Raw genomic sequence first — 27,686 nt, forward strand, 5'->3', positions numbered from 1 at the left:
ATTAAAACATGATTAAAACTATGATTTTGATATCCTAAATAGTCAGTCCGTCCATCCATAGCTCTGTCTATGCATTTGATTGAGATTTCTCCAGATTTTCACCAAAACTGTGGTAGGGCAACCGCTTTGTTATGGTTTCAATGAAGGATTCTAGCTTTAATATTAGCAGAATGTTCCAGTAACATTTTCTCCAAACCAGTTTAATTGAATCCAGACATGATTGCTGAAGAATGTTTATGGATCGTTTTTGGAATACTCATGTCATAACATCACACTTTTTGCGAGCATTGTGGAAATATTCCCTGCTTGTTTTTATGGGTGTTTCAAATAACTTCTCCATCAACATTAGCAGAATGTTCCCGTAATATTTTCTTACAACCATTTTTATTTCTCTACATTATTTTAATGTTTTTGGTTATCATCCTAATGTTACATACAACGCTAACTAGAACTTAATCAAATCAACTTTATTTGTCATGTGCGCAGAATACAACAAGTGTAGACCTTATCGTGAAATGCTTACTTACAAGTCCTTAACCAACAGAGAAGTTCAAGAAGAGTTAGGAATATTTACCAAATAAACTAAAGCAAAAAATTATAAAAAACTCAATAACACAACAATAACAAGTCTATATACAGGGGATAACGAGTCAGTGTGCGGGGGTACAGATTAGTTGAGATAGCAGCAGTGCACAAAACAATCGGGGGTGGGGTCAATGTAAATAGTCCGATGGCCATTTGATTAATTGTTCAGCAGTCTTATGGCTTGGGGGTAGAAGCTGTTAAAGCGCCTTACAGTAAGATGCCGAGCAGTTGCCATACCAGGCAGTGATGCAACTGGTCAGGATGCTTTCAATGGTGCAGCTGTAGAACTTTTTGAGGTTCTGGGGCCCCATGCCAAATCTTTTCAGTCTCTTGAGGGGGAAAAGGTTTTGTAGTGCCCTCTTCACGACTGTCTTGGTGTGTTTGCACATGATAGTTTGTTGGTGACGTGGACACCAAGGAACTTGAAACTGTCAACCCTCTCCACTCAGCCCCGATGTTAATGGGGGCCTGTTCGGCCTGCCTTTTCCTGTAGTCCACGATCAGTTTCTTTGAGGAAGAGGTTGTTGTCCTGGCACCACAAGGTCAGGTCTCTGAGCTCCCTATAGGCTGTCTCATTTTTGTCGATGATCAGGCCTACCACTGTTGTGTCATCAGCAAACCTAATAATGGTGTTGGATTCGTGACTGGCCTTGCAGTCGTGAGTAAAAAGGGAGTACAGGAGAGGGTAGTGCACGCACCCCTGAGGGTTCCCTGTGTTGAGGATCAGCGTGGCAGATGTGTTGTTATCTACCCTTACCACCTGGGGGCGGCCCGTCAGGAAGTCCAGGATCCAGTTGCAGAGGGAAGTGTTTAGTCCCAGGGTCCGTAGCTAAGTGATGAGCTTTGAGGGCATTATGGTGATGAACACTGAGCTATAGTCAATGAGCAGCCTTCTCACATAGGTGTTCCTTTTGTCCAGATGTGAAATGGCAGTGTGGAGTGCAATAGAGATTGCATCATCTGTGGATCTGTTGGTGTGGTATGCAAATTAGAGTGGGTCTAGGGTTTCTGGGATAATGGTGTTGATGTGAGCCATGACCAGCCTTTCAAAGCATTTCAAGGCTACAGACGTGAGTGCTACCGGTCGGTAGTCATTTAGGCAGGTTACCTTAGTGTTCTTGGGCACAGGGACTATGGTGGTCTGCTTGAAACATGTAGATATTACAGAGTCAGACAGGGAGATCAGTTGGTCAGCGCATGCTCTGAGTACTTGTCCTGGTAATCCACCTGATCCTGCGTCCTTGTGAATTTTGACCTGTTTGAAGGTCTTACTCACATCGGCTGCGGAGAGCGTGATCACACAGTCGTCCAGAACAACTGATGCTCTCATGCATGTTTCAGTGTTACCTGCATAGAAGTTATTTAGCTCATCTGGTAGGTTCGTGTCAATGGGCAGCTCTCGGCTGTGCTTCCCTTTGTAGTCTGTAATAGTTTGCAAGCCCTCCACATCCGATGAGCGTCAGAGCCGGAGTAGTACGATTCGATCTTAGTCCTGTATTGATGGTTCGTCGGAGGGCATAGCGGGATTTCTTCTAAGCTTCCGGGTTAGAGTCCTGCTCCTTGAAAGCGGTAGCTCTACCCTTTAGCAGCCCGACCTGCGCCCCCTTTTCCTCTGTCTTTTCTTCACGCAAATTATGGGGAATTGGGCCTGTTCCTGGGAAAGCAGTATATCCTTCTTGTCAGACTCATTAAAGGAAAAAGTTTATTCTAGTTATTGGTCAGTATTCGCTGTTCTGATGTCCAGAAGTTATTTTCGGTCATAAGAGACGGTAGAGGCAACAGTATGTACAAAATAAGTAAAAAAATAAGTGGAATCTTAGATAAAGTTCTGGGGATTTTCACAGTTTGCTTGGAATATGACAAGACTAGTTTAATGTGGCCATCAGTGCTGGAAAACTATGTTAGCCAAATATGGTTTGGCAGCATCTCAAAGCTATGGGACCTCCTAACAAACTCCATTGTCATTGATGCAGATGTTCTTTGCTTATTGAACCAACAGGTGTCCCATGTTTTACAGTCTATCTGATGTCTACAGTTTAACCCACCACCCACAGATTATTTTTTTGCTTCCTGCTGTGGCAGTTTAACATTCAGCATCCAGCCTTGCACATGTCTCCAGGGAGCTCCAGATGTCAGAGGACATCTAGTAAGGGATGAAGCCCAGAGTTCATGACCCCACCTCTGGAACTTCTGCTGTCATGGTCCCCCTACACTTGTAGCTTGTCTTCAGCTATAATAAAATTCCTCTCAATTCCAAGGTTAGGTCAATTCCAATTATTCATATCCCAATTAATTATTATCCCCAACAATTCCACAAATCTGCTACAATTTCAATACAACTTGAAATGTTTTAAAACTAATCCTGTAGTCAATTGTGTTTTCATGTGTTTCTGCCTATGCTATGTTGTCGTCTTAGGTCTCTCTTTATGTAGGGTTGTGTCGTCTCTCTTGTCGTAATGTGTGAAATTATGTACATTAATTCCATTAACTTTGAAAATACTGAATTGCAATTAATTTCTTAAGATGAATTATTTTACCTTAATTAACTTAAATTCCATACAAATTGAATTCAACATACATTCTCTACTTCATGAGTTAATTCAGGAATATCAGTAAAAATTTCAAATTAAATTGGAATTAACGCCAACCCTGATGTGGGTATCGTGTCTTGTTACGTAATCTTTATACCGTTAGTCCTTTTCAAGTCCCAGTTGTTTACAATGTCATGTGAAAATACCTCATACGAAAGGCCTGTTAGACATTGCCTAATGCTTGCAATTTCATGTTGTCTTGAACTCATGACCAAGGTTCTTTGATTTCCAGCTCTTTGCCAGACATGGGTCTGTCTATACTGCACCTCAGCCTTTCCACAAATTCCTTCTTTGATTTATTCACCCCCTTTGTGAATCCTGGCCCATTTGCGAGGTGATGTACTGTACGTGCTCTGCAGGTTGATAAATGGGTGGTGTTCCTCTTCTCTTTGGCGAGAGCAAAATGTGCTCTGTAATCAATGGAAATTTAATAATGACGGAGACAGGGGGCCCTAACAGGCACATTATGCCATCCTTGATGTGTTTTCAAAGCCTCTTTATCTCCACCCAATTAATCAGGATAATCAAGACGGTTAACTGCATCAGGTGGGTGCCTCTGAAAGCACACGTCACGACGAGGGAAACTAGTCTATACACTCTCATCTGTACACAAGACTGAACCACTTACCACTTAACCGGCTGCCACAGCCATGAAGGTGACCGAACATAGATCATATTGTTTAAAACCCTGCTACAGGTTTTGTAAGAAAAACATTTGGAAGATATCAGGAATTTAATTTTGAAAATCTGTGTAAAGGTTAATATGGCTCAAAGCTGCGTAAAGCCGAGCAAAGGCCTGATAAAATGAATATGGGGGATTAAAAATTGTGAACACATTTTTTAAGGAAGAGATTGCACAATGACCAAAGTCCCTCTATGGTTTAGACTATGTTCAGGCCTTGGGGGGGTTAAGGATAACATGGCAGGCAGACTTAAACTGTTATTGCTGCCGTTGTCTGAATCAAACACTCAATACAATACTGCTAGTGGGTCTTGTTAAAATGCTTTATAATATCTTTATGTACATATTCTTTATCCCTTTTAACTTGTGTGTATAAGGTAGTAGTTTTGGAATTGTTAGGTTAGATTACTCGTTGGTTATTACTGCATTGTCGGAACTAAAAGCACAAGCATTTCGCTACACTCGCATTAACATCTGCTAACCATGTGTATGTGACAAATACATTTGATTTGATTTTTTAATTCTTTGCCTATCTGATGGGTTACTTTTTTGAGTTTTTCTCTGCTGCCCCATGTATGACAAAAAATAGTGTTGTCTTTCACCTAGCCTACACACTAAACTGTAAAGTGCGTTAACTTCTATGAGGCTGAATCATCATAATAGAACAACTTTATTGCTTTGGGTACACCAGACTGCTTCGTTGCTGCATAAAATTATTTCCCCAGAATTATATAATTTCCCCAAATTAAAGGCGGGTGGACTGAGAGAGGAATAACGAGAGGGTGCACCTTTTTAATTGTACCTTTATTTTACTAGGCAAGTCAGTTAAGAACAAATTCTTATTTTCAATGATGGTCTAGGAACAGTGGGTTAACTGCCTGTTCAGGGGCAGAACGACAGATTTAGTACCTTGTCAGCTGAGGGATTTGAACATGCAACCTTTTGGTTACTAGTCCAACACTCTAACCACAAGGCTACCCTGCCGCCCCACCTGTGTGCTTGTGAGTTTTATCAAGTCCTCTCTTCTCCTTAATCTTGGCCACTTCGCAAGTTTCCTTTTTTCTTTCCGCTATGGAAATTGTATTATTTAAAAAAATGTACTCTGGTGCCACGTTTGTGGCATTTCTCATTGATGTGTCTCGTTTAGTTTCTAATTCAAAAACAAAATATGTCTTTAATTTAGGACAAAGTGGCCTTTCTGTCACTGGTAATAAACATTCCCAGATGGTTATAAACTGAGTGTACAAAAACATTATGAACACCTGCTCTTTCCATAACATAGACTGACCAGGTGAATCCAGGTGAAAGCTATGATCCCTTATTGATGTCACCTGTTAAATCCACCCAATCCATGTAAATGAAGGGGGGAGACAGTTTAATACGGGATCAGTGTCCCTAAACTGGGACGGTTGTTGCTAATGTGCGCTAATGTGACTGGAATGACGTTGTATACAAAAGCCAACTTTTTGGGACATGTCTTATATGGGCAGACAGCTTCAATTATTGTTAATCTAACTGTGGTACCCGATTAATAGTAGCTATTATAATGAAAAAATACCATGCTATTGTTTGAGGAGAGTGCACAACAGCAAAGCACTTTTATCACGGCAACTGGTTTGATACATTCACCTCTGAAGATAAATAATGTACTTACATTCAGTAATCTTGCTCTGATTTGTCATCCTGTGGGTCCCAGAGATAAAATGTAGCATTGTTTTGTTTGATAAAATCTATTTTTATGTTAAAATGTAGGATCTGGGGTCTACAGTTTGAAACCACTGCTGTCTTTGGCTCCACACCCACCCCGCCCAGCCATCTAGATGTGTGAAAGTTAATGTATAAGCTAATGATTCATCATGTATGACACTCCTGGGAGTGTGTAAACGTACATGTTTTATTACCATAGCATTTTTGTATGTTCTCTACAGTTATGTATTTGAAAATGTATCAATTGACCAATTCGGCAAATTTGGGCAAACACCAGCAAAACTTGATACAAAATATTGTGCAGTAATGTAATTCTTCACTGGATCAGTCAATCGTTGCACACACTGGCCATCTGGTGGCCAAAATCTAGATTACACCTAAACTCCTATCTGAATGTATGGCCTTTCTCTTACATTTCAAAGATGGAGAAAAAAACTTAGAAAATGCATGTTTTTTTTGTTTATATTATCATTTACCAGATCTAATGTGTTATATTCTCCTACATTAATTTCACATTTTCACAAACTTCGAGGAGTTTCCTTTCATATGGTATCAAAAATATGTAAATCCTTTCTTCAGGTCCTGAGCTATAGGCAGGTAGATTTGGGTATGTTAGTTTAGGCAATTTTTTTTTAAAAAGCATCTGTTCCTTAAGAGGTTTAAAGAAGGATTTTTATGCCTTAAGACATGGATTGTGTACGTATGCCATTCAGAGGGTGAATGGGCAAGAAAATATTTTAGTGCCTTTGAACAGGGTATGGTAGTATGTGCCAGGAACACCAGTTTGTGTCAAGAATTGCAAATCTGCTGGGTCTTTCACACTCAGTTTCCTGTGTGTATCAAGAATGGTCAACCACCCAAAGGACATCCAGCCAACCTGACACAACTGTGTCACAACTGTGGGAGGAATTGGAGTCAACATGGGCCAGCATCCCTGTGGAACACCTTCAACACCTTGTATTTTTATTTAACCTTTATTTAACTAGGCAAGTCAATTAAGAATAAATTCTTATTCACAATGACGGCCAAACCCAGACGACGCTGTGCCAATTGTGCGCCGCCCTATGGGACTCCCAATCACAGCCAGATGTTATGCAGCCTGGATTCAAACCAAGGACTGCAGTAAACACCTCTTCCATGAGATGCAGTGCCTTAGACCACTGCGCCACTCCGGATTCTTAAACCACTGTGCAACTTGTAGAGTCCATGCCCCAATGAATTTAAGTTGTTCTGGGGGCAAAAAGAAGAAGGGGGGTAACCCAATATTAGGAAGGTGTTCTTAATATTTTGGACACAGTGTATATCACGAGTTCGAAGATTACGAATAATTTGTGATGAGTGAGTGTATTATTGCAGAAATAAATAGGCCTATGTTAAAAAATGATCAATGTTCAGAGGCAGTTAGTGTTTAATTAATTATGAAAGTCTTATTATTATTATTTTCATTTTGAGCACCTGCCCCCTGAAAGGTCTGTGCACGGCCCTGAGAGGACTCTTTACCTGCCATAGAGGGTGATGGTACACTTCTCCACTTTTCCTCTCCCAGTGACTCGAATCATTTTGAACAATGTGAGTGGCCCCTGGATGAACAACTGCGTGCCGGCCAGAGAAACTGACACATCCTGACTCAGAAGGCAAAGTCATCAGGTCGTGGTGAGAGGACACGGGGTAAAGGGCGGTATTGTTTTGTCACATGGGCCTCTCCAAACTAACTTCTGGGGCTCCTGGAGTAGAGAGTACAGTTAGAGTAGTAGAGTGTCCTATCATCATAATAACCCAGGCTGAAGGACTTTTATGACTGTGTGCAGTGTGCATACAACGTAGTGTACTTACTAACAAAACCCAGGTCTGCACAGTCATTTATAGAGCAGTTCTACAGTCATCCATAGCTGAAGGTTTACATGTATATACCCAGGCTGAAGGACTGTTGACTTTCAGTGTGAAGGAGTTCCCAAATAAGCTGAGTCACTTGTTGGCTTCTTTCCTTCACTCTGCAGTACCAACTCCTCCCAAACCATCTCAAATGGGTTGAGGTCAGTTGATTTTGGAGGCAGGTCATCTGATGCAGCACTCCATCACTCTCCTTAGTGGAGGTGTGTTTTGGGTCAATGTCCTGTTGTCCTGTTGAGGCAAAAGAAATGATAGTCCCATATAAAAACCAGATGGTTTGGTAACCATTTTGGTTACATGATTCTATTGATACATGATTTCAAAAAATAAATAACAGACAGTGACAATCAAAAAAAGCAAAGGACATCCCCACACCATCACATCTCCTCCTCCAGGCTTCACGGTGGGAACCATTTGAATGAAGCGGAGTATCATCCGTTCACCAACTCCGCATCTCACAAAGACACAGCGGTAAAAACCTGGACTCTCAAATTTGGACTCATTAGACGCAAAGGCTGACTTTCCACGTCTAATGCTACCATTGCTCATGTTTCTTGGCCGCACATCAACTGTTCTCTTCTCGTTCGGACTTGGGTGTACTTGGCTAGTGGTTCCTACCTGGCAGAATTTTGACCATCTGAATTCCTCAAGTTCACTCAGCACTCGATTTCTGAACAAAGTTGATGCCTTCCAGGTGTCTGTTACGTTTGAAATCTGTTTGAAGCATTTATTTGGGCTGCAATTTCTGAGGCTGATAACTGAAATGAACTTATCAGCTCTGCAGTGCAGGGAACTCTGGTCTTCCTTTCCTGTGGCGGTCAAGACGACTGGAGCCAGTTTTATCATAGTGCTGGGATGGTTTTGCAATGATTTGGAGCGGATTGACTGACCTTCATGTCGCAAAGTAATGATGGTTCTGGTGCGTTTCTCTTCGCCTGTCATTTGAGCTGTTCTTGCCATAATATGTGGAGTGGCTTCTCTTTGGTCTTTTACCAAACAGGGCTATACGTTTTTGTATACCACCCATACCTTGTCACAACACAACTGATTGGCCCAAATGCATTAAGAAATTACACAATTTAACTTTTGACAAGGCACACCAGTTAATTGAAATGCATTCCAGGTGACTACCTCATGAAGCTGGTTGAGAGAATGCCAAGAGTGTGCAAAGCTGTCATGGAGGCAAACGGTGGCTACTTTGAATAATCGCACATATAAAATCTATTTGGATTTGTTTAACATGATTCTATGTGATACATGATTCAATGCCAAAAACCGGGACCAAACCCTCCAAGATCCCAAAGGAAAACAGAAAAGACAATGCAAAAAAAAACAAAGGACATCAAGGACAACTAAAATCATAACAGCAGTGCCAACTGTATTATGTTTAGTGCATGTCTGGCACTATTTACATGTGCGTGTGTCCCTGTATGTGCGTATTTGAATGAGAGTGTGTGTATATGCATGTGTACAAACACGGCATCAGCCTCAGGCAGACCGGCATTAGCTGTAAAAACACTGCCCCTCAGTGTCACTTTTATTTTGAAAGGATACGGCCTCAGCGCATATTGTTGCTGACTTTCACAACGTTACGGCTACACACAAGCGTCCGTGCGCTTTCCCGCTTTGCCGCACATCAGTACTGTTGAAATGGCTAGCTCCGTTCGGACTTGGAAGGAATGGCTCGCACAGGTTTCCTACCTGGCAGATATTTTTGATCATCTGAATTCGCTCAATGTGTCAATGCAAGGGAGGGGCACAATCGATTTGAACAGAGGGACAAAGTGGATGCCTTCCAGATGAAGTTTACGTTTCGGCAAATCATGTTTCTAACGGGAGTATTGGTATGTTTCCCAACGCTGTTTCGATATTCAGAATCTGATCAACAAAGAGCACCGCGACACAGTGAAAAAAAATACGCTAAACAGCATCATGTCAAGCTGCAGGGAAGGTTTTGCAACTACTTCCAGGAGGAGAACGTGTTACTGAGACAAGACTGACTGGACACGTTATTGGACTGGCTGTTACTGTTTATTAACATTATTGGGATGCGTCACGTTAACATTATTGGACAATGACGTGTTACTGTTTATTAACATTATTGGAGCTGTCGATTGATCGGGAACTGTTTATTAACATTATTGGGAATGACACTGCCACAGTTCTGGTGCAGTTTAGTGGGAGAGTATCTTGCTCTCGCCTGTCATGCAATCAGAATCATGCTCCCGTTCAGCACTACCTATTTGTGTGAAAGTGGCTTCTCTGCTATGGCCATGCTGAAAACTAAAAGCAGAAACAAACTGGACAGCGAGCATGACCTCGGAGTTGTCCTGTCAACCATCACCCCAGACTTCCATAAACGTATCAAACTGAAGAAACACCCCCAGCTTTCCCACTGATAGGCCACACACGCGCGTACGCGCACACAAACACAATAAAATTAACATGTTTATGAGTTATTGTTCACTAAATTAATTATTGTTAATTCATTCTGACATTTATATTACTGGTTAAAAACATACACTTTTAAAAAAAACTTTATGGTTGTGAAACTTTTCACATGGTAATTGATGATTAAGAATTCCTAATGATTGCTGTTTTTTCTATTTTAGAAACTGGTACGTGTTACTGTTTATTAACGTTATTGGACTGGTACGTGTTACTGTTTATTAACGTTATTGGACTGGTACGTGTTACTGTTCATTAACATTATTGGACTGATACGTGTTACTGTTTATTAACATTATTGGACTGATACGTGTTACTGTTTATTAACATTATTGGACTGATACGTGTTACTGTTTATTAACATTATTGGACTGGTACGTGTTACTGTTTATTAACATTATTGGACTGATACGTGTTACTGTTCATTAACATTATTGGACTGATACGTGTTACTGTTTATTAACATTATTGGACTGGTACGTGTTACTGTTTATTAACATTATTGGACTGGTACGTGTTACTGTTTATTAACATTATTGGACTGGTACGTGTTACTGTTTATTAACGTTATTGGACTGGTACGTGTTACTGTTTATTAACATTATTGGACTGGTACGTGTTACTGTTTATTAACATTATTGGACTGGTACGTGTTACTGTTCATTAACATTATTGGACTGGTACGTGTTACTGTTTATTAACATTATTGGACTGGTACGTGTTACTGTTCATTAACATTATTGGACTGGTACGTGTTACTGTTTATTAACATTATTGGACTGGTACGTGTTACTGTTCATTAACATTATTGGACTGGTACGTGTTACTGTTTATTAACATTATTGGACTGGTTCCTGTTACTGTTCATTAACATTATTGGACTGGTTCCTGTTACTGTTTATTAACATTATTGGACTGGTTCCTGTTACTGTTCATTATCATTATTGGACTGGTTCCTGTTACTGTTCATTAACATTATTGGACTGGTTCGTGTTACTGTTCATTAACATTATTGGACTGGTTCCTGTTACTGTTCATTATCATTATTGGACTGGTTCCTGTTACTGTTCATTAACATTATTGGACTGGTACGTGTTACTGTTCATTAACATTATTGGACTGGTACGTGTTACTGTTCATTAACATTATTGGACTGGTACGTGTTACTGTTCATTAACATTATTGGACTGGTTCCTGTTACTGTTCATTAACATTATTGGACTGGTACGTGTTACTGTTCATTAACATTATTGGACTGGTACGTGTTACTGTTCATTAACATTATTGGACTGGTACGTGTTACTGTTTATTAACATTATTGGACTGATACGTGTTACTGTTTATTAACATTATTGGACTGATACGTGTTACTGTTTATTAACATTATTGGACTGGTACGTGTTACTGTTTATTAACATTATTGGACTGGTTCCTGTTCCTGTTCATTAACATTATTGGACTGGTACATGTTACTGTTCATTAACATTATTGGACTGGTACGTGTTACTGTTCATTAACATTATTGGACTGGTTCGTGTTACTGTTTATTAACATTATTGGACTGATACGTGTTACTGTTTATTAACATTATTGGACTGGTTCGTGTTACTGTTTATTAACATTATTGGACTGGTTTTGATGTCATGTTCCGAGTCTGATAATGTATTAAACCCCACTCCTGAACTCGTCTCCTAATTAAAATGGCTTATTCTCTTGAATTTATAATAAATATTTTCTCCGTTAATATGGCTGTGTAATCACTTTCTTTAATACCGTAATAGTAGACCCACGAGAAAGTCTATTTTGCAAGTGAAGCCTGCCCAAGAAGGCAGCTGCAATACAACATTACAAAATGTAACCGTCAACAGTCCATAATATTGGGTCGCGACTCAATTGTCATTGTCAAATGTAGGTCCCCAGGCAAAGCCAGTTGAGAACCACAGGTCTAAAGAATTACATACCAGAACAAGCACACAGAATGTGGTGGATACACAATCTTCTGAAGCTACGATATGATACATTTAATATCCATCACATCCACAACCATTATGGATGTTATGGATATCATAACACTGAAAAGGGATAATGAAAATGAACAGAGAAACCAATTAAAAACCAGATAAAACATGAATGAAAGTGAGGTTGAAATAGAATGTTTCAAGATGATCCGATGTAAGGTGCAACTTTTACGAAACTTTTTCCTGTCCCAGTGTCACGCCTTGGTCATTGTATTTTGTGTTTTCGTTATATAGTTGGTCAGACCAGGGTGTGACATGGGTTTATGTTCTATTGTATGTTCGTATTGGGGTTTTTGTATTATTGGGATTGCGGCTGAGTAGGGGTGTTGTGTGGGCTTGGCTGCCTGAGGCGGTTCTCAATCAGAGTCAGGTGATTCTCGTTGTCTCTGATTGGGAACCGTATTTAGGTAGCCTGGTTTCGCTTGGTATTTCGTGGGTGATTGTTCCTGTCTCTGTGTAGTTTCACCAGATAGGCTGTAATTAGGTTTCACGTTCCGTTTGTTGTTTTTGTATTTTGTATTTTGTATCGTTATTTCATGTGTCACTTTTCCTATTAAAGTCATGAGTAACCACTACGCTGCATTTCGGTCCGACTCTCTTTCCACAAACGAAGAACGCCATTACACCCAGTCACCCCCCTATCTTCACAAGACTATAGGTAACGCAAAGAAACCCAAGACACTTCAATTTGGTCTGTATTTATCCAATATCAGCTAATCTTCACAATTTATAGTGGAGAGAGCGATAATTTGAGCTAAAGGGGTAAATTGAGACACACCCTTGTTTCGAGGAAACCATACACAACATTTTTTTGTATATATTTAGGAAGAGGTCATCATTTCACTGAGTCTGTCAAGTAAGAAAGAAGATGGAAAACGTAGTAAGCAAGTTAGGTGCAAAAAACAGGTTTTCCCCAAATGAATTGATAGTGTTTCATGATGCTTGTACATAAACTAAAGTTGATAATTTTAAGATTGAGAGAGAAAGAGGGGGAGAGAGAGAGCGAGACAAAGAGAGAGGTGGGGATGGAAGAGAGAGAGAGAGAGCGAGAGAGAGGGGGAGATGAGAGATATATGAGAGAGAGATATGAGAGACATAAATATTGAAGGAGGTAGAAAATAAGAATCAAGGCAGTAAATCTCCTGCCACATTTGTGTCCTCGTAAGCACTGTGTATGAAGAGATATATGCTGTAAATTGTCTTAAAAGTATGTTAGTGTAGGACACCGTAAATCATCTTAATCTGCCCTATAGGACAAGGTGAAGAAAGATAGAGATGGAAAACTCATCTGAAAATAACATGAAACGTCTCAGGATTTTTTTATTTTTTTATTTTTACCTTTATTTAACCAGGCAAGTCAGTTAAGAACAAATTCTTATTTTCAATTACGGCCTGGGAACAGTGGGTTAACTGCCTGTTCAGGGGCAGAACGACAGATTTGTACCTTGTCAGCTCAGGGTTTGAACTCGCAACCTTCCGGTTACTAGTCCAAAACTCTAATCACTAGGCTACCCTGCCACCCCGGATAGGATAGGAAGATGAATGCTCTAACGTACAGTAGATTAAACTAGAACTAGCTAAGTGTCGTCAGGATGTTAATTCTTCTCACTTCGGAGAGGAAGAGCCAAGCCCAGGACAGCTTTCCCTTTCAAGGCAGTGCGGCGGGTCAGATTTTAAACTCATTTGCCTTCAGCGAGACAGACGAGTTAACCACATAGGTTGGTGTGACAATAAAACCAGAGCCCTTGAAATTAAATCAAACAGCAAAGTAATTACATGCAAACAATTGAACAGTCTTTTCTGGCACCATTGTTATCTGACATCGGGTTGCAAGGATCTTGCATGCAACTGGTCCGCCGCACGTGGAAATATATATTTCCCTTGACAACCATGTTAAAGTACACGTGTGTGGGATGGGGTGTGTGTGGGATTGAGGTTGGCTGCACTTTTGATAAATCGGTTAAAGCTAGATTTTTCAGCCTGAATGATATTTCAACTAAAATGTGCCAGGGTGCATGGCAGATCACTCGTTCAGTGGGTTTATCAGCTTGGTCAGCTCAGCTGGTGTACCCATGGAATGAGTCCTTTCTTCAGAATTACTGTAAAGTGTTGAAAAACCCTTTATTCTATCATTCCAAGTGGTTTTAAGTGGCTCTATCAGTAAGTGCAAGATCACTAAAACCTGTTTCTCATCTCATATCAACCCATTTAAAAAAAATGTTACGTTTTAAAATAATTGCGCTAATCGTAAAATCATATTTCATTATTGCTTGGCCTTCTGAAGTTGGGCTTTCTGCTTAAATTGGGTGTCTCTATTTTTTTTAGACAGTCTTTGTCCTTTCTTTCCCTTGATCAATCATGTCAAATCCTGTTCAGTTGGCCAGGTAACACCCTAGCATACCGAATACATTTTGTTTCCATTATGCAGTATCTGTGTACTGTAATTAATGATACAAACCTTGTACAATACACCTAGCAGAAAAATGTTCAAAAATAATACCCTTAACAGATCTTCCTTCAATAAAAGAGAATATTCATATTGACAGCAAGTGCATGTCACCCAAAACAATGTAAGGGGCTAATTAGAAGCAACTGTCCTTAGTTGTCTATACTTGCCAAACCCCAGAGAGACTGACTCGTTATGAATAATTGAAGGCCTTTCTCCCCCACACAACATCAACACTGAACCATTCTCACCACCACTACTGCTGCACATTCATAACTCCCTTGTATTCTGCCAAAATCCTATCTGGAGCCCCTCAAAATTAGGAATATTAAATTGTGTTGAATTTCAAAACGGTGGCACTTTCCCTAATTCAATTGACGAAGTAACTCAACTAAGTAACTCAACTAACTGACTAACTCAAAAGACTAACAACTATAGAAGAAACTCAACTAACGCGACTGACTAACTAACTCAACTAACTCGCTCACTCACTAAACAAAGTAACTCAACAAACTCAATTGAATACCTCAACTGACTTCATTTTGTCTGTTCCACCCCACTGACTCTCTACTGCTGTCTCTCTCTTTCTTAGGGTACGGCCATGCGGCCCCCAGCACGGATGGAGGCAAGGTGTTCTGCATGCTCTACGCCCTGCTGGGTATCCCTCTCACCCTGGTCATGTTTCAGAGCCTGGGCGAGCGCATCAACACCCTGGTGCGCTACCTGCTGCACCGCCTGAAGAAGTGCCTTGGCATGCGGCGCACTGAGGTCTCCATGGTCAACATGGTGGCCATTGGCTTCATCTCCTGCATGAGCACGCTGTGCATTGGAGCACTCTCCTTCTCCTACTTCGAGGGATGGAGCTTCTTCCACGCCTACTACTACTGCTTCATCACGCTCACCACTATCGGCTTCGGGGATTATGTGGCACTGCAGAAGGATCACGCTCTACAGACCAACCCCAAGTACGTGGCCTTCTGCTTCATCTACATTCTCACTGGCCTTACCGTGATCGGAGCCTTCCTCAACCTTGTCGTGCTGCGCTTCATGACCATGAACGCAGAGGACGAGAAGCGGGACGCCGAGCAGCGCGCCCTCCTCTCCCGAAACGGCCAGGCCGGAGGGCACAACCACATGCGCTGCACCCCCGACTTGCCCTCCTCCTCCTCAGCTGCCTCAGGGTGTGGTGGAGGATCAGGGAACAGTGGTGTGGGGGGAGCAGGGAGGGGGCTGCGAAACGTCTATGCGGAGGTGCTCCACTTCCAGTCCATGTGCTCCTGCCTGTGGTACAAGAGTAGGGAGAAGTTGCAGTACTCTATCCCCATGATCATCCCTCGGGACCTGTCCACCTCGGACACATACATGGAGCAGGGGGAGGCCTTTTCCTCCGACCCCCTCCACCAGCTTCACTCCAACGGCTGCATCTGCAGCATGCACCATCCCCACTCTGCCATCAGCTCTGTGTCCACGGGCCTGCACAGTCTCACCCCATACAGACTAGGACACAGCAAGCGGCGAAGCTCCATATAGAGGCCTGGAGGACGCAATGCATATAAAACCAAGCCCCACCTCTTCTCTACCACATGGAAGGACTGTGGCACTATTTTAGATGGACTAAACCAACTAACAGTCCTCATGGGATCACTGTCCTGTGGTGATTTGTTTTGCACTGGCACTTAAGTGATCGATTAATGTCACTGATTTTCGAAAAACAAGAATAGGCCGAAGTTTTGACCCTTGAACTATATCTTTACTATGTTTTCAGCATCCTTTCACATTTTGCCGTATTTAAGGTTGAAGTTCATGATCTTCAATATTGGGAGATTGTTTGAATGATAAGAGGACATTGCACTATGAGAGACATATTTTTATGTGAAAGCGAGGATTATTAATTTGAAGAAACTGTGCATCATAAGCCACACTTGATTTTATGTTTGGTGAAGTGATACTATTATTTTTTACAAATAATATTATTACAAGAGATATATAGAAGTGTTACTCTCAGTAATCATCAATAAAAACTCCCAGTAGTCATCAATAAAATATATGTAAATATATTTCACATATGAATACAGTTTTTAACCAACGTAGTTACTAGGGAAGAAGGTATATTTTCACTTAAAGTATTCTAAAAACTCAGTCGACTGTCTTGAGTCTGTAACTGAAGTTCAGTTTCAAGCTGAACACTTTTGATCTGCTTTAGTTACTTACTGTATCTTTCTCTCAATCCTCAAAACCTATCATACTTTGTAAAAAGTATTGTAATTTTCTTTCTAATGCTTTTTTTACATTCATATAATTGATTTACTGTATGTTTGTTATTCATTTGTTTTATGTTTTCATGATAGGGTTTTACTGAGAGCATTTGGGCTCACTGTGTATACTGTAGTAGACAGTCTAATTTACTGCTGCACTTTATAACATTATTGTGTGCTTTAAGGCACTGGAATTTATGCTTACTCACCTGATTTTTTTTGGTACCTAAATAATTTATTCTTATAGGTGTAATGCTCTTAAATATTGTCTAAGGGAGATTTGTAATACCCTATGAAAGTGACACACATTTTTACTTCTGGGATCCTTGTTTTGTAGGCTTAGAATTTGCTTCAAATTTGCATCGTCAACTTCATATTAAAATGTATATGTATTTTCATATGAATTAATTTACCATATGCCGGTTTTCAACGTGTGTGTGTCATCCAAGAAGAAGCACAAATCCAAAAAGCTGCAGCTGTTTCATTTGAACCACACAGGGTATTGGTTCGGATGTCTTTTGTCTTTGGTTCAGTTGGTTGAAATAGATTTTTAAATGCCTTTTTCGCATCCAGAAAAATATGTCTACATCATAAAAACCAAAATATGATGTCTTGACGTTATGAAGAATTATATCTTGGTCTTAATCTGTTTATTTTCCATCTCCTCAACAAGAAAACCAATTTATAACCAGAAACCTAAATCATTATGAGGTCACATGGCACATTTTGTCGACTGGAAATGCACATCTTCAAGCAGATAGAGTGTCTTTGGTGAGGGTCATATGGATCACAAGTTAATGATTTACTGAATAATATTTATGTTATAGAGAAATTAGATTTGTTTGAAACATCATGAGATGCTACTATGAATGTTTAACAGATTTTAAATTGAAACTCTTTTTGATTCAATCACTTTAGATTGATTGGAAGATTACCATTTCTTTGAGTTGGAGTTATTAATCACATTTTCTTAATAAAGTATAGAAGTTGGCAATTTAATACCAACATTTATTTTTTAATTTTTATATATTCTGATTGGGCGATAATGGTAACCAAAGTGAAAGTTAAAATCTCAGTTCATCACAGTATTTTTCAACAGCTTGGTGAATTGTTGAGAAAAAAGAAGAAACCCGCACACTGCTCTTGCTAGTATCACTGCTCCCCACCAAGCCCTACGTATCGGCCTCAAGGCAAAAGCAGTGTGTGGGTTTCTTATTTTTTTTCTCAATCTTATTCAACTGTTTCCATGAACCTGCAACAAAGATGGCTCAGATTTGCGATTACCTTTTGAATTTTGAATTACAGTATGTAATTGTTGCCTGGTGGGACATCAGTATGTATTTTAAATAGTTAAATAAAATAAAATAATAATACAATCAAAATGCGCTTAATGATGTGACGAAACAATGCACATGTGGCTAAATTATGTTTTCTGGTGTAGTATTTTCAAAAATTTCCTTTATATCTGAACAGACAGGAGTAATTATATAATTTGATATAATTCCAACACCCCCCTTCCTGCAGCTAATGATGAACACTTCTTATTTTTCAGTGGATTGTGGTGAGTAACCCCATATGATGTTATTGAGTAGGTAGGCCTACTGTTGCAATAATATTGAAAATAATCTATCAGCAAATAGCCTACAATTACAAGAGAATCATTTCACTAAGTCAATGAACAAGTGTTTCTACCTAATCACTTATTTTGCCTGTTTAGCCAAGTGGTTTTAGTGCCTATAGAAAGTCTACACCCTCCTTGGATTTCTTTTAATTTTATTGTGTTAGAAAGTGCGATTAAAATGTAATTATATTTTTTTTGTCAACGTACTACACAGAATACTCTAATGTCAAAGTGGAAGATTTATTTTTCATGAATCAAAAAACAAACACTAATATATATAATATATACTAATATACTAATATATAATTATTCACCCCCTGAGTATATGTTAGAAACACCTTACAGCTGAGCTGTAAATCTCATTAGTGCTTTTTACACCTGTACTGTGCAATATTCATCCATTATTCTTTAAGCTCTGTGAAGGTATTGGAGATCATAGCTAGCCAGCAATTCTCAAGTCTTGCCATAGATTTTCAACCAGGTTAATTAAAAACTGTAACTTCGTCACTGTCTTCTTGGTAAGCAACCCCTGTGTAGATCTGGATTTGTGTTGTAAGGTTATCCTACTGAAAGGTGAAGTCCTCTCCCGGTGTCTGGTGTAAAGCAGACTGAAGCAGGTTTTACTCTAGGATTTAGCCTGTGCTTAGCTACATCCCATTTCTTTTCATCCTCAAAAACTCCCCAGTCTTTGCCAATGTCAAGAATACCCATATAAGAATGCAGCCACCACCATGCTTGAACATAAGTAGGCAGTTACTCATTGAAGTGTTGTGTTGGATTTGCCCCAAACATAAGGCTTTGCATTTAGGCCAAAAAGTGTATTCCTTTGCAGTATTGTTTGCAATATTAGTTTAGTGCTTTGTTGGATACATATGCATCTGTATATCTTTATTCTTCTTTTCACTGTAATTTAGATCATTATTTTAGAGTCACTACAATATTGTTGATCCATCTTTAGTTTTCTTCCATCAGAGCCATTGAACTCTGTAAGTGTTTAAAAATCACCAATGGCCTCAAGGTGAAATCCCTGACCAGTGTCCTTCCTGCCCTGTCGATCAATGGACATAAAACTAGAACTAGATCTTAACTCAACAAAACGTGAAAACTTTCAAGGGGGTGTAGACTTTCTAAAGGCACGGCATTGTTATAGAAACAACGTAGGCCTTATTACCTGTTTAACCATTGTAGCACAGTTTCTATGTTCATAATGCTAATAAGAAAACATGTCAAATGACTTGAATATCCTATGGGAAAAGTGTCAAAATGTGTATTCACATCAGTAGGAAAAATGACAGAAAGCCAGCAGAAAAGTGTTAGAAAGTTCAGGAAAACGTCAGGGAATCTCATCGGGTAAGCTATATAGGCCTAGTGTGTGTTTAGAGTAGATCTGCACTGCTTTAAATTCCTAGACTAATGACCATGTGCACTCACCATAACTTAGTTAACATTGCCAACCTAATTGTAACATTTCCAAATGGAGATTCAGTGAAAACAAAAATCTTGAATTGATTGATTTATCAAGATGAGTACCCATGCTTGTCTCAAAGCAGCTCAATGGCACTGTCACAATCAAAACGGTGCTGAATTGATCTGACCACACACAGCAATTGCTTTACATGTATTACAATGGTTGGATGACCTTGGGAGTGTTACGTAACCACAGCTCTACGAACTAAGCGGTGCATTCAGTTGACTATAATTTTATAACCATCGCAGCAGTGCAGAAGATTCGGGCCTGACCCAAAATCATCCGGGGCAAAGCCCCAAAAGCCCAAATCCTCCTATTAGGGGCGACTGGATATGGTTGTAACACTTTTCACCTTTTTGTCAATTTCTCAGAGTTTGTTTGAGCTACAACATTCAACATTTGATTCAAACAACTTACACATGTGTGTTACAAATTGGTATAGGTATTGTCTCTATAAGTCAGATGCACAAGGTGTGATTTTGTCTCAAATACAAAGAGTGAAATGTTACAATTTACCCCACCTCCCGGGTCAGTTGTAACACTGCTTGGGGTGAAATGTTTTTTTTAAATGCAAAAATCATAACCTGCAACTTAGCAATAAGGTCTTTATTGAGAATTTGAAAAAATATCAGAAGACAATTGTCATTTTTAACACATTGTGGCACTATTCTTAACCAAGAAACTACTTAACTCAAACCTTATGAAAACATTTTTCAGTTCAAGTCTAATGAAACAAAACTGTTGTTATGCAAACAACTGAACTACACCAATCATTGTTATATTGTGTTTGTTTTCACACTTGACTTTGTAAGTTGGGGCGGCAGTGTAGCCTATTGGTTAGAGCATTGGACTAGTAAACGGAAGGTTGCGAGTTCAAACCCCCGAGCTGACAAGGTACAAATCTGTTGTTCTGCCCCTGAACAGGCAGTTAACCCACTGTTCCCAGGCCGTCATTGAAAATAAGAATATGTTCTTAACTGACTTGCCTAGTTAAATAAAGGTAAAAAATAAAAAAAATAATAAAAAAAAGTTATAAAGTACAACAACTAAAACAATAATTGTCTGTGTGCGTGCATGCCACATAGGAAGCATTTTCATTCAGATTCACAGTTGTGAAACATGTACACATGCATACTCCATTGTTGGCCTACAACTTTGTATGCTTCAAATCACTGCACCCACATCTCACTTGGGATAGTTGTAACATTGTGTCACAACTCACCCCAACCTTGGCAGCTAATACATTGCTCCACATGACCTGGATCCTTTGTTTGGATCAGCCTGAGCATCCCATGTGCTCCACCAAAAGAACGACATCAGAGGAGTGGGAGGAGAGCTGTGGTTCTAGTCAGTTTCAGGTGGCGAGCAAACCATCCACCGCTTCCGAGTATATTACTCACGAATGTTCAGGCCCTGGACAATAACGTAGATGAGCTTAGGGCGAGGATATCCTTTCACAGAGACATAAGGGATTGCAACATTGACACGCCTTGGTCATTGTATTTTGTGTTTTCGTTATATATTTGGTCAGGCCAGGGTGTGACATGGGTTTATGTTATTGTATTTTCCTATTGGGGTTTGTAGTATTTGGGATCGCGGCTGATTAGGAGTGTTTAATAGGCAGTTGCAGTGGGAGAGGCTGCACCACTTGGAGAATTGGACATGGGAGGAGGAACTGGACGGAAAAGGACCCTGGGCTCAGCCTGGTGAATATCGCCGCCCCAAGGAGGAAATAGAGGAGGCAAAAGCGGAGAGGCGCTGGTATGAGGAGGCAGCACGGCGACGCGGATGGAAGCCCGAAAAGCAGCCCAAAAAAATTATTGGGGGGGGTGGGGCTTAATGGGATTATGGCTATGCCAGGTAGGAGACCTGCGCAAACTCCCTGTGCTCACCGGTGGGCTAGAGAGACCGGGCAGGCACCGTGTTATGCTATGGAGCGCACGGTGTTTCCAGTGCGGGTGCATAGCCCGGTGCGGCACATACCAGTGCTTCGTATTGGCCGGGCTAGAGTGGGCATCGAGCCAGGTAAGCTTAGGCAGGCTCGGTGCTCAAGAGCTCCAGTGCGCCTGCACGGTCCGGTCTATCCAGAACCACCTCCACACACCAGTCCTCCAGTAGCAGCTCCCCGCACCAGGCTTCCTGTGCGTGTCCTCAATCCTGTAGCACCAGTTCCAGCACCACGCACAGGCCTTCTGTGCGCCTCGCCTGTTCAGCACAGCCAGAGCCTTCCTTCCCTCCTGCGCTGTCGGAGTCTCCCGCCTGTTCAGCACAGCCAGAGCCTTCCTTCCCTCCTGCGCTGTCGGAGTCTCCCGCCTGTTCAGCGCTATCAGAGCCTTCCTCCTCTACAGCGCTGCCGGAGCCTCCTGCGTGTTCGGAGCAGCCTGTCAGTTGTCATGGAGCAGCCTGGAGCAGCCTGAGCTGCCAGTCTGCAGGGAGCTGTCAGTCTGCAAGGTGCTGTCAGTCTGCATGAAGCAGCCAGAGCTGTCAGTCTGTATGAAGCAGCCAGAGCTGTCAGTCTGCATAAAGCAGCCAGAGCTGCCAGTCTGCAAAGGAGCTGCTAGTCTGCAAGGAGCTGCCAGTCTGCAAGGTGCTGCCAGCCTGCATGGAGCAGTCAGAGCTGTCAGCCTGCATGGAGCTGCAGCATCAGAGCTGTCAGCCTGCATGGAGCAGTCAGAGCTGTCAGCCTGCATGGAGCAGTCAGAGCTGTCAGCCTGCATGGAGCAGTCAGAGCTGTCAGTCTGTATGAAGCAGCCAGAGCTGTCAGTCTGTATGAAGCAGCCAGAGCTGTCAGTCTGCATGAAGCAGCCAGAGCTGCCAGTCTGCAAGGAGCTGCTAGTCTGCAAGGAGCTGCCAGTCTGCAAGGTGCTGCCAGCCTGCATGGAGCAGTCAGAGCTGTCAGTCTGCAAGGAGCTGTCAGTCTGCATAGAGCAGCTAGATCCGCCAGTCAGCCATGATCTTCTAGATCTGCCAGTCAACCAGATTCTTCCAGATCAGCCAGTCAACCAGTCTCTTCCAGATCTGCCAGTCAACCAGTCTCTTCCAGATCTGCCAGTCAACCAGTCTCTTCCAGATCTGCTAGTCAACCAGTCTCTTCCAGATCTGCTAGTCAACCAGAATCTTCCAGATCCGCCAGCCAGCCAGGATCTACCGGAGCCTACTACCTGCCTGAGCTTCATCTCAGTACTGGGCTTCCTCTCAGTACTGGGCTTCCCCTCAGTTCCGGGCTTCCCCTCAGTCCCGAGCTGCCCCTCAGTCCCGAGCTGCCCCTCAGTCACGAGCTGCCCCTCAGTCACGAGCTGCTCCTCAGTTCTGTGGGTGAGAATGGTGAGGTCGACCGCCGAACGCCTCCCGATCAAGGAGATGTCTATTCGTTAAAAATAAGATCAATCAGAGTTGACTGATGGATCTCTAGGGTTGGGCCATGTAGGCTTAGTCAACAGCTGGATTAGGTTTAGATCATTACACATGTTTTTTTTGATTGCCTGAAGCCTGCATTTCCCAATCATAATTTAGGTCACCCAGAATAATAACTTCTGATTTAGTAAAAGAAGAAAACAAACTATTTAACTCCTCGAGTTAAGGTTTCCCGGGGGAGGACAGTATACCCCATATAACTGTTATGGATAAAGCATTTCCCCAGACAGAGGATTAAAGATAATAGCACAACGTTTTTGGCAAGGGAAATGGATTTTTAGTAAAGAGACAGAAATTAAGTTGAGTAAAATTGGCCACTCAACCAACCTGTCTGTCAGCTCTGACTAATGGAAAGCCTTCCAAGAAGAGTGTAGGCTGTTATAGCAGCAAATGGGGGACCAACTGCATGCTAATGCCCATGATTTTGACATGAGATATTCGACGAGCAGGTGTCCACATATTTTTGGTAATGTAGTGTACTGGATACAGCCCTTAGCCATGGTATATTGGTCATATACCACGAACCCCAGCGGTGTCTGATGCTACTAAACTAGAAACCAACCTAATTAGAACAATAAAAAAATGGCATACCAGTGGTACAGTTGAAGTCAGAAGTTTACATACACTTAGGTTGGAGTCATTAAATCTAATTTTTCAACCACTCCACAAATTTCTTGTTAATTTTAACAAACTACAGTTTTGGCAAGTCGGTCATCTACTTTGTGCATGACACAAGTAATTTTTCCAACAATTGTTTACAGACAAACCTATATTTCACTTACTACAACTCATTGTATCATAATTCCAGTGGGTCAGAAGTTTACATACACTAAGTTGACTGTGCCTTTAAAACAGCTTGGAAAATTCCAGAAAAGTATATTAATGCTTTAGAAGCTTCTGATAGGCTAATTGACATAATTTGAGTCAATTGGAGGTGTACCTGTAGATGAATTTCAAGGCCTACCTTCAAACTCAGTGCCTCTTTGCTTTACATCATGGGAAAATAAAAAGAAATCAGCCAAAACCTCAGAAAAAAATTAAAGACCTGAACGTACTTTGGTGCAAAAAGTGCAAGTCAATCCCAGGACAGCAGCAAATAACTTTGTGAAGATGCTGGAGGAAACAGCTACAAAAGTATCTATATCCACAGTAAAACTAGTCCGATATCGACATAACCTGAAAGGCCGCTCAGCAAGGAAGAAGCCACTGCTCCAAAACCTCCAAAAAAGAGGAGAAATGTCCTCTGGTCTGATGAAACAAAAATAGAACTGTTTGGCCATAATGACCATAGTTATGTTTGGAGGAAAAAGGGGGAAGCTTGCAAGCCGAAGAACACCATTCCAACCTTGAACCACGGGGGTGGCAGCATCATGTTGTGGAGGTGCTTTGCTGCAGGAGGGACTGGTGCACTTCACAAAATGGATGACATCACGAGGAAAGAAAATGATGTGGATATATTGAAGCAACATCTCAAGAAATCAGTCAGGAAGATAAAGCTTGGTCGCAAAATGGGTCTTCCAAATGGACAATGACCCCAAGCATACTTCCACAGTTGTGGCAAAATGGCTTAAAGTATAACAAAATCAAGGTATTGGAGTGGCCATCACAAATCCCTGACTTCAACACTATAGAAAATTTGTGGGCAGAACTGAAAAAGTGTGTGCGAGCAAGGCCTACAAACCTGACTCGGTTACACCAGCTCTGTCAGGAGGAACTGGCCAAAATAACCCAATTTATTGTGGGAAGCTGGTGGAAAGCTACCCGAAACATTTGACGTAAGTTAAACAATTTAAAGGCAATGCTACCAAATTCTAATTGAGTGCATGTAAACATCTGATCCACTGGGAATGTGCTGAAAGCAATAAAAGCTGAAATAATTCATTAAATCTATATTATTCTTACATTTCACATTCTTAAAATAAAGTGGTGATCCCAACTGACCTAAGACATTGTATTTTTACGAGGATTAAATGTCAGGAATTGTAATTAACTGAGTTTTTAAAATATTTGGCTAAGATGTTGTCTCAGGTGTTGTTTTCCTGACAGTCGGTGTACCGTGGGTACTATATTTAGGAGTAGAGGTTTCTGCTCCGTGTGTTTCATGATTTTCCCTGCCTGTTGTTGGTGGGTTGGGACTTATATTAAACAACTGTGCAAACTGGAATTCCTTGCTCTCCTGCTCCTGACACCTGCACCTACCTCTTCTTAAGAGGCACCTAACAGGTGTATGTAAACGTCCGACTTCAGCTGTATATAGCCTCTAAGGTGCAAGGTTGCTTAACCGGGTGGAAGCCGGCTAGTGATGGCTGTTTAACAGTCTGATGGCCTTAAGATATCAAAGCTGGAACAGAAAAAAGCATCTGTGCGTGTACTGACCTGGAGGGTCCCACGGTGATACGTTGGACCCTCCACCCTCTGGAGAGCACTGCAGTTGTGGGTGTTGCAGTTGGCGTTCCAGGCGGTGATACAGCCCGACAATATGATCTCATTTGTGCATCTGCAAAAGTATGAGGGTTTTAGGGGCCAAGCCAAATATCTTCAGCCTCCTGTCTGTGTATGTAGACCATTTCAGATCGTGAGTCATGTGTACGCTTAGGAACTTCAAGCTTTCCACCTTCTCCACTGTGGTCCCGTCGATTTGGATAGGGGATGCTCCCTCTGCTGTTTCCTAAAGTCCACGGTCAGCTCCTTTGTTTTGTTGACGTTGAGTAAGAGGGTATTTTCCTGCCACCACTCTCCCAGAGCCCTTACCTCCTCCCTGTAGGAGGAGTCATTGTTGGTAATCAGGCCTACTACTGTTGTGTCATCTGCAAACTTGATGATTGAGTTGGAGGTGTGCATGGCCACGTAGTCATGGGTGAACAGAGAGTACAGGAGGGGAATGACCACACACCCTTGTGGGGCCCCTGTGTTGAGGATCAGCGAAGTGGAGGTGTTGTTTCCTACCTTCGCCACCTGGGGCAGCCCATCAGCAAGCCCAGGACCCAGTTGCACAGAGTGTGGTTCAGACCCAGGGCCCCGAGCTTAATGATGAGCTTGGAGGGTACTATGGTGTTGAATGCTGAGCTGCAGTCAATGAACAGCATTCTTACATAGGTATTCCTCTTGTCCAGATGGGATAGGGCAGTGTGCAGTGCGATGGCGAAATAACACACAAAGCAAAATACTGCAGAATTGCCTAGCAGCTAGAAGCAGATCTACGATATCCGTCGGAGCCATCTTACTTACAACAGCTCTCTCCTCTTCACACACTATTTTTGCTCACAGCGGAGCTGACCCAAAGGCCCTGCGTGGGAGCTATAAAGGCTTTTAATCAACCCACTGGTGCATTTATATGCTGGGGATCAACTGGCCCAAGAGCAGAGAGCAATTGCATGAAGAGGCCTCTAGATAACTCTGCATGTGCGAGAAGTGCATGTATGAGTGCTTGGCTGGTCTCAGTGATGGAGCTTGCTTGGTTGTGAAAGTTGTTTCAAATCAACCATACTGAGTGATTGTTTAGCTGGCCTCCAACTCAGAGAAAATGGCAGCCGGTGACATGGATTCCGGGGTTTCATCTCATGCGATGGGGTTGACATTAGCTGTGTTATGCAACCGTAACCTCCAGCTTTGCTGTTGTTGCAGCCTGACAATAGGCACAGTGCGTGTGTGTGTGTGTGTGTGTGTGTTGCCTGACACTGGGCCAGGGGCGTACTGTGACAAGAATTCAGCCCTAGCATTTAATCCATACCACATCACTGTCTGTCTGCTTAAGCCTTATACTTTATAAAAGCCACGCTAACGACTTAGGTTATATACAAATTAGTGTCTGTCATATACTGTATTTTTTACTGAATCAACAACTACTCTAACTGTTAATTAGACTAACATTTTCCCCTGGTGTCACTGGTGCCACTTACTTTTACAATTGGTGGCACCAGCCCATGATTTAGGTCCATCTTATTTATGTATTTGATTTTATTTCACCTTTATTTAACCAGGTAGGCAAGTTGAGAACAAGTTCTCATTTACAATTGCGACCTGGCCAAGATAAAGCAAAGCAGTTCGACACATACAACGACACAGAGTTACACATGGAGTAAAACAAACATATAGTCAATAATACAGTAGAAACAAGTCTATATACGATGAGCAAATGAGGTGCGATAAGGGAGGTAAAGGCAAAAAAAAGGCCATGGTGGCAAAGTAAATACAATATAGCAAGTCAAACACTGGAATGGTAGATTTGTAGTGGAAGAATGTGCAAAGTAGAAATAAAAATAATGGGGTGCAAAGGAGCAAAATAAATAAAATAAATACAGTAGGGAAAGAGGTAGTTGTTTGGGCCAAATTATAGGTGGGCTATGTATAGGTGCAGTAATCTGTGAGCTGCTCTGGCAGCTGGTGCTTAAAGCTAGTGAGGGAGATGTGTTTCCAGTTTCAGAGATTTTTGTAGTTCTTTCCAGTCATTGGCAGCAGTGAAACAGTTCATTCAGACTCATTTACTGTCTTTAAAAAAACATAGCTGATATGGCTGACTTGCTTAAACAAAGGTGGTTTCTAATGACAATTGAGATGTACA

At 41.5% G+C, this 27,686-nt stretch overlaps 2 protein-coding genes across 2 annotated transcripts in view; both read left to right on the plus strand.

The window, feature by feature from the left end:
• LOC118386653 (potassium channel subfamily K member 3-like) overlaps positions 1-17,977 on the plus strand; it is a 43,596-nt gene extending 25,619 nt beyond the window's left edge. Inside the window, exon 2 of the mRNA XM_035774370.1 lies at positions 14,960-17,977. Within this exon, the coding sequence (XP_035630263.1) occupies positions 14,960-15,897 (938 nt within the window). The 3' untranslated portion in view covers positions 15,898-17,977. The remainder of the gene's footprint in view (positions 1-14,959) is intronic.
• LOC127931578 (uncharacterized) overlaps positions 1-27,686 on the plus strand; it is a 110,308-nt gene that overhangs the window by 43,562 nt on the left and 39,060 nt on the right. The gene's annotated exons all lie outside the window — the stretch shown is intronic.

This window comes from Oncorhynchus keta, chromosome 8 (assembly GCF_023373465.1).
Source record: "Oncorhynchus keta strain PuntledgeMale-10-30-2019 chromosome 8, Oket_V2, whole genome shotgun sequence".
In the NCBI taxonomy this organism is placed as follows: Eukaryota; Metazoa; Chordata; class Actinopteri; order Salmoniformes; family Salmonidae; genus Oncorhynchus; species Oncorhynchus keta.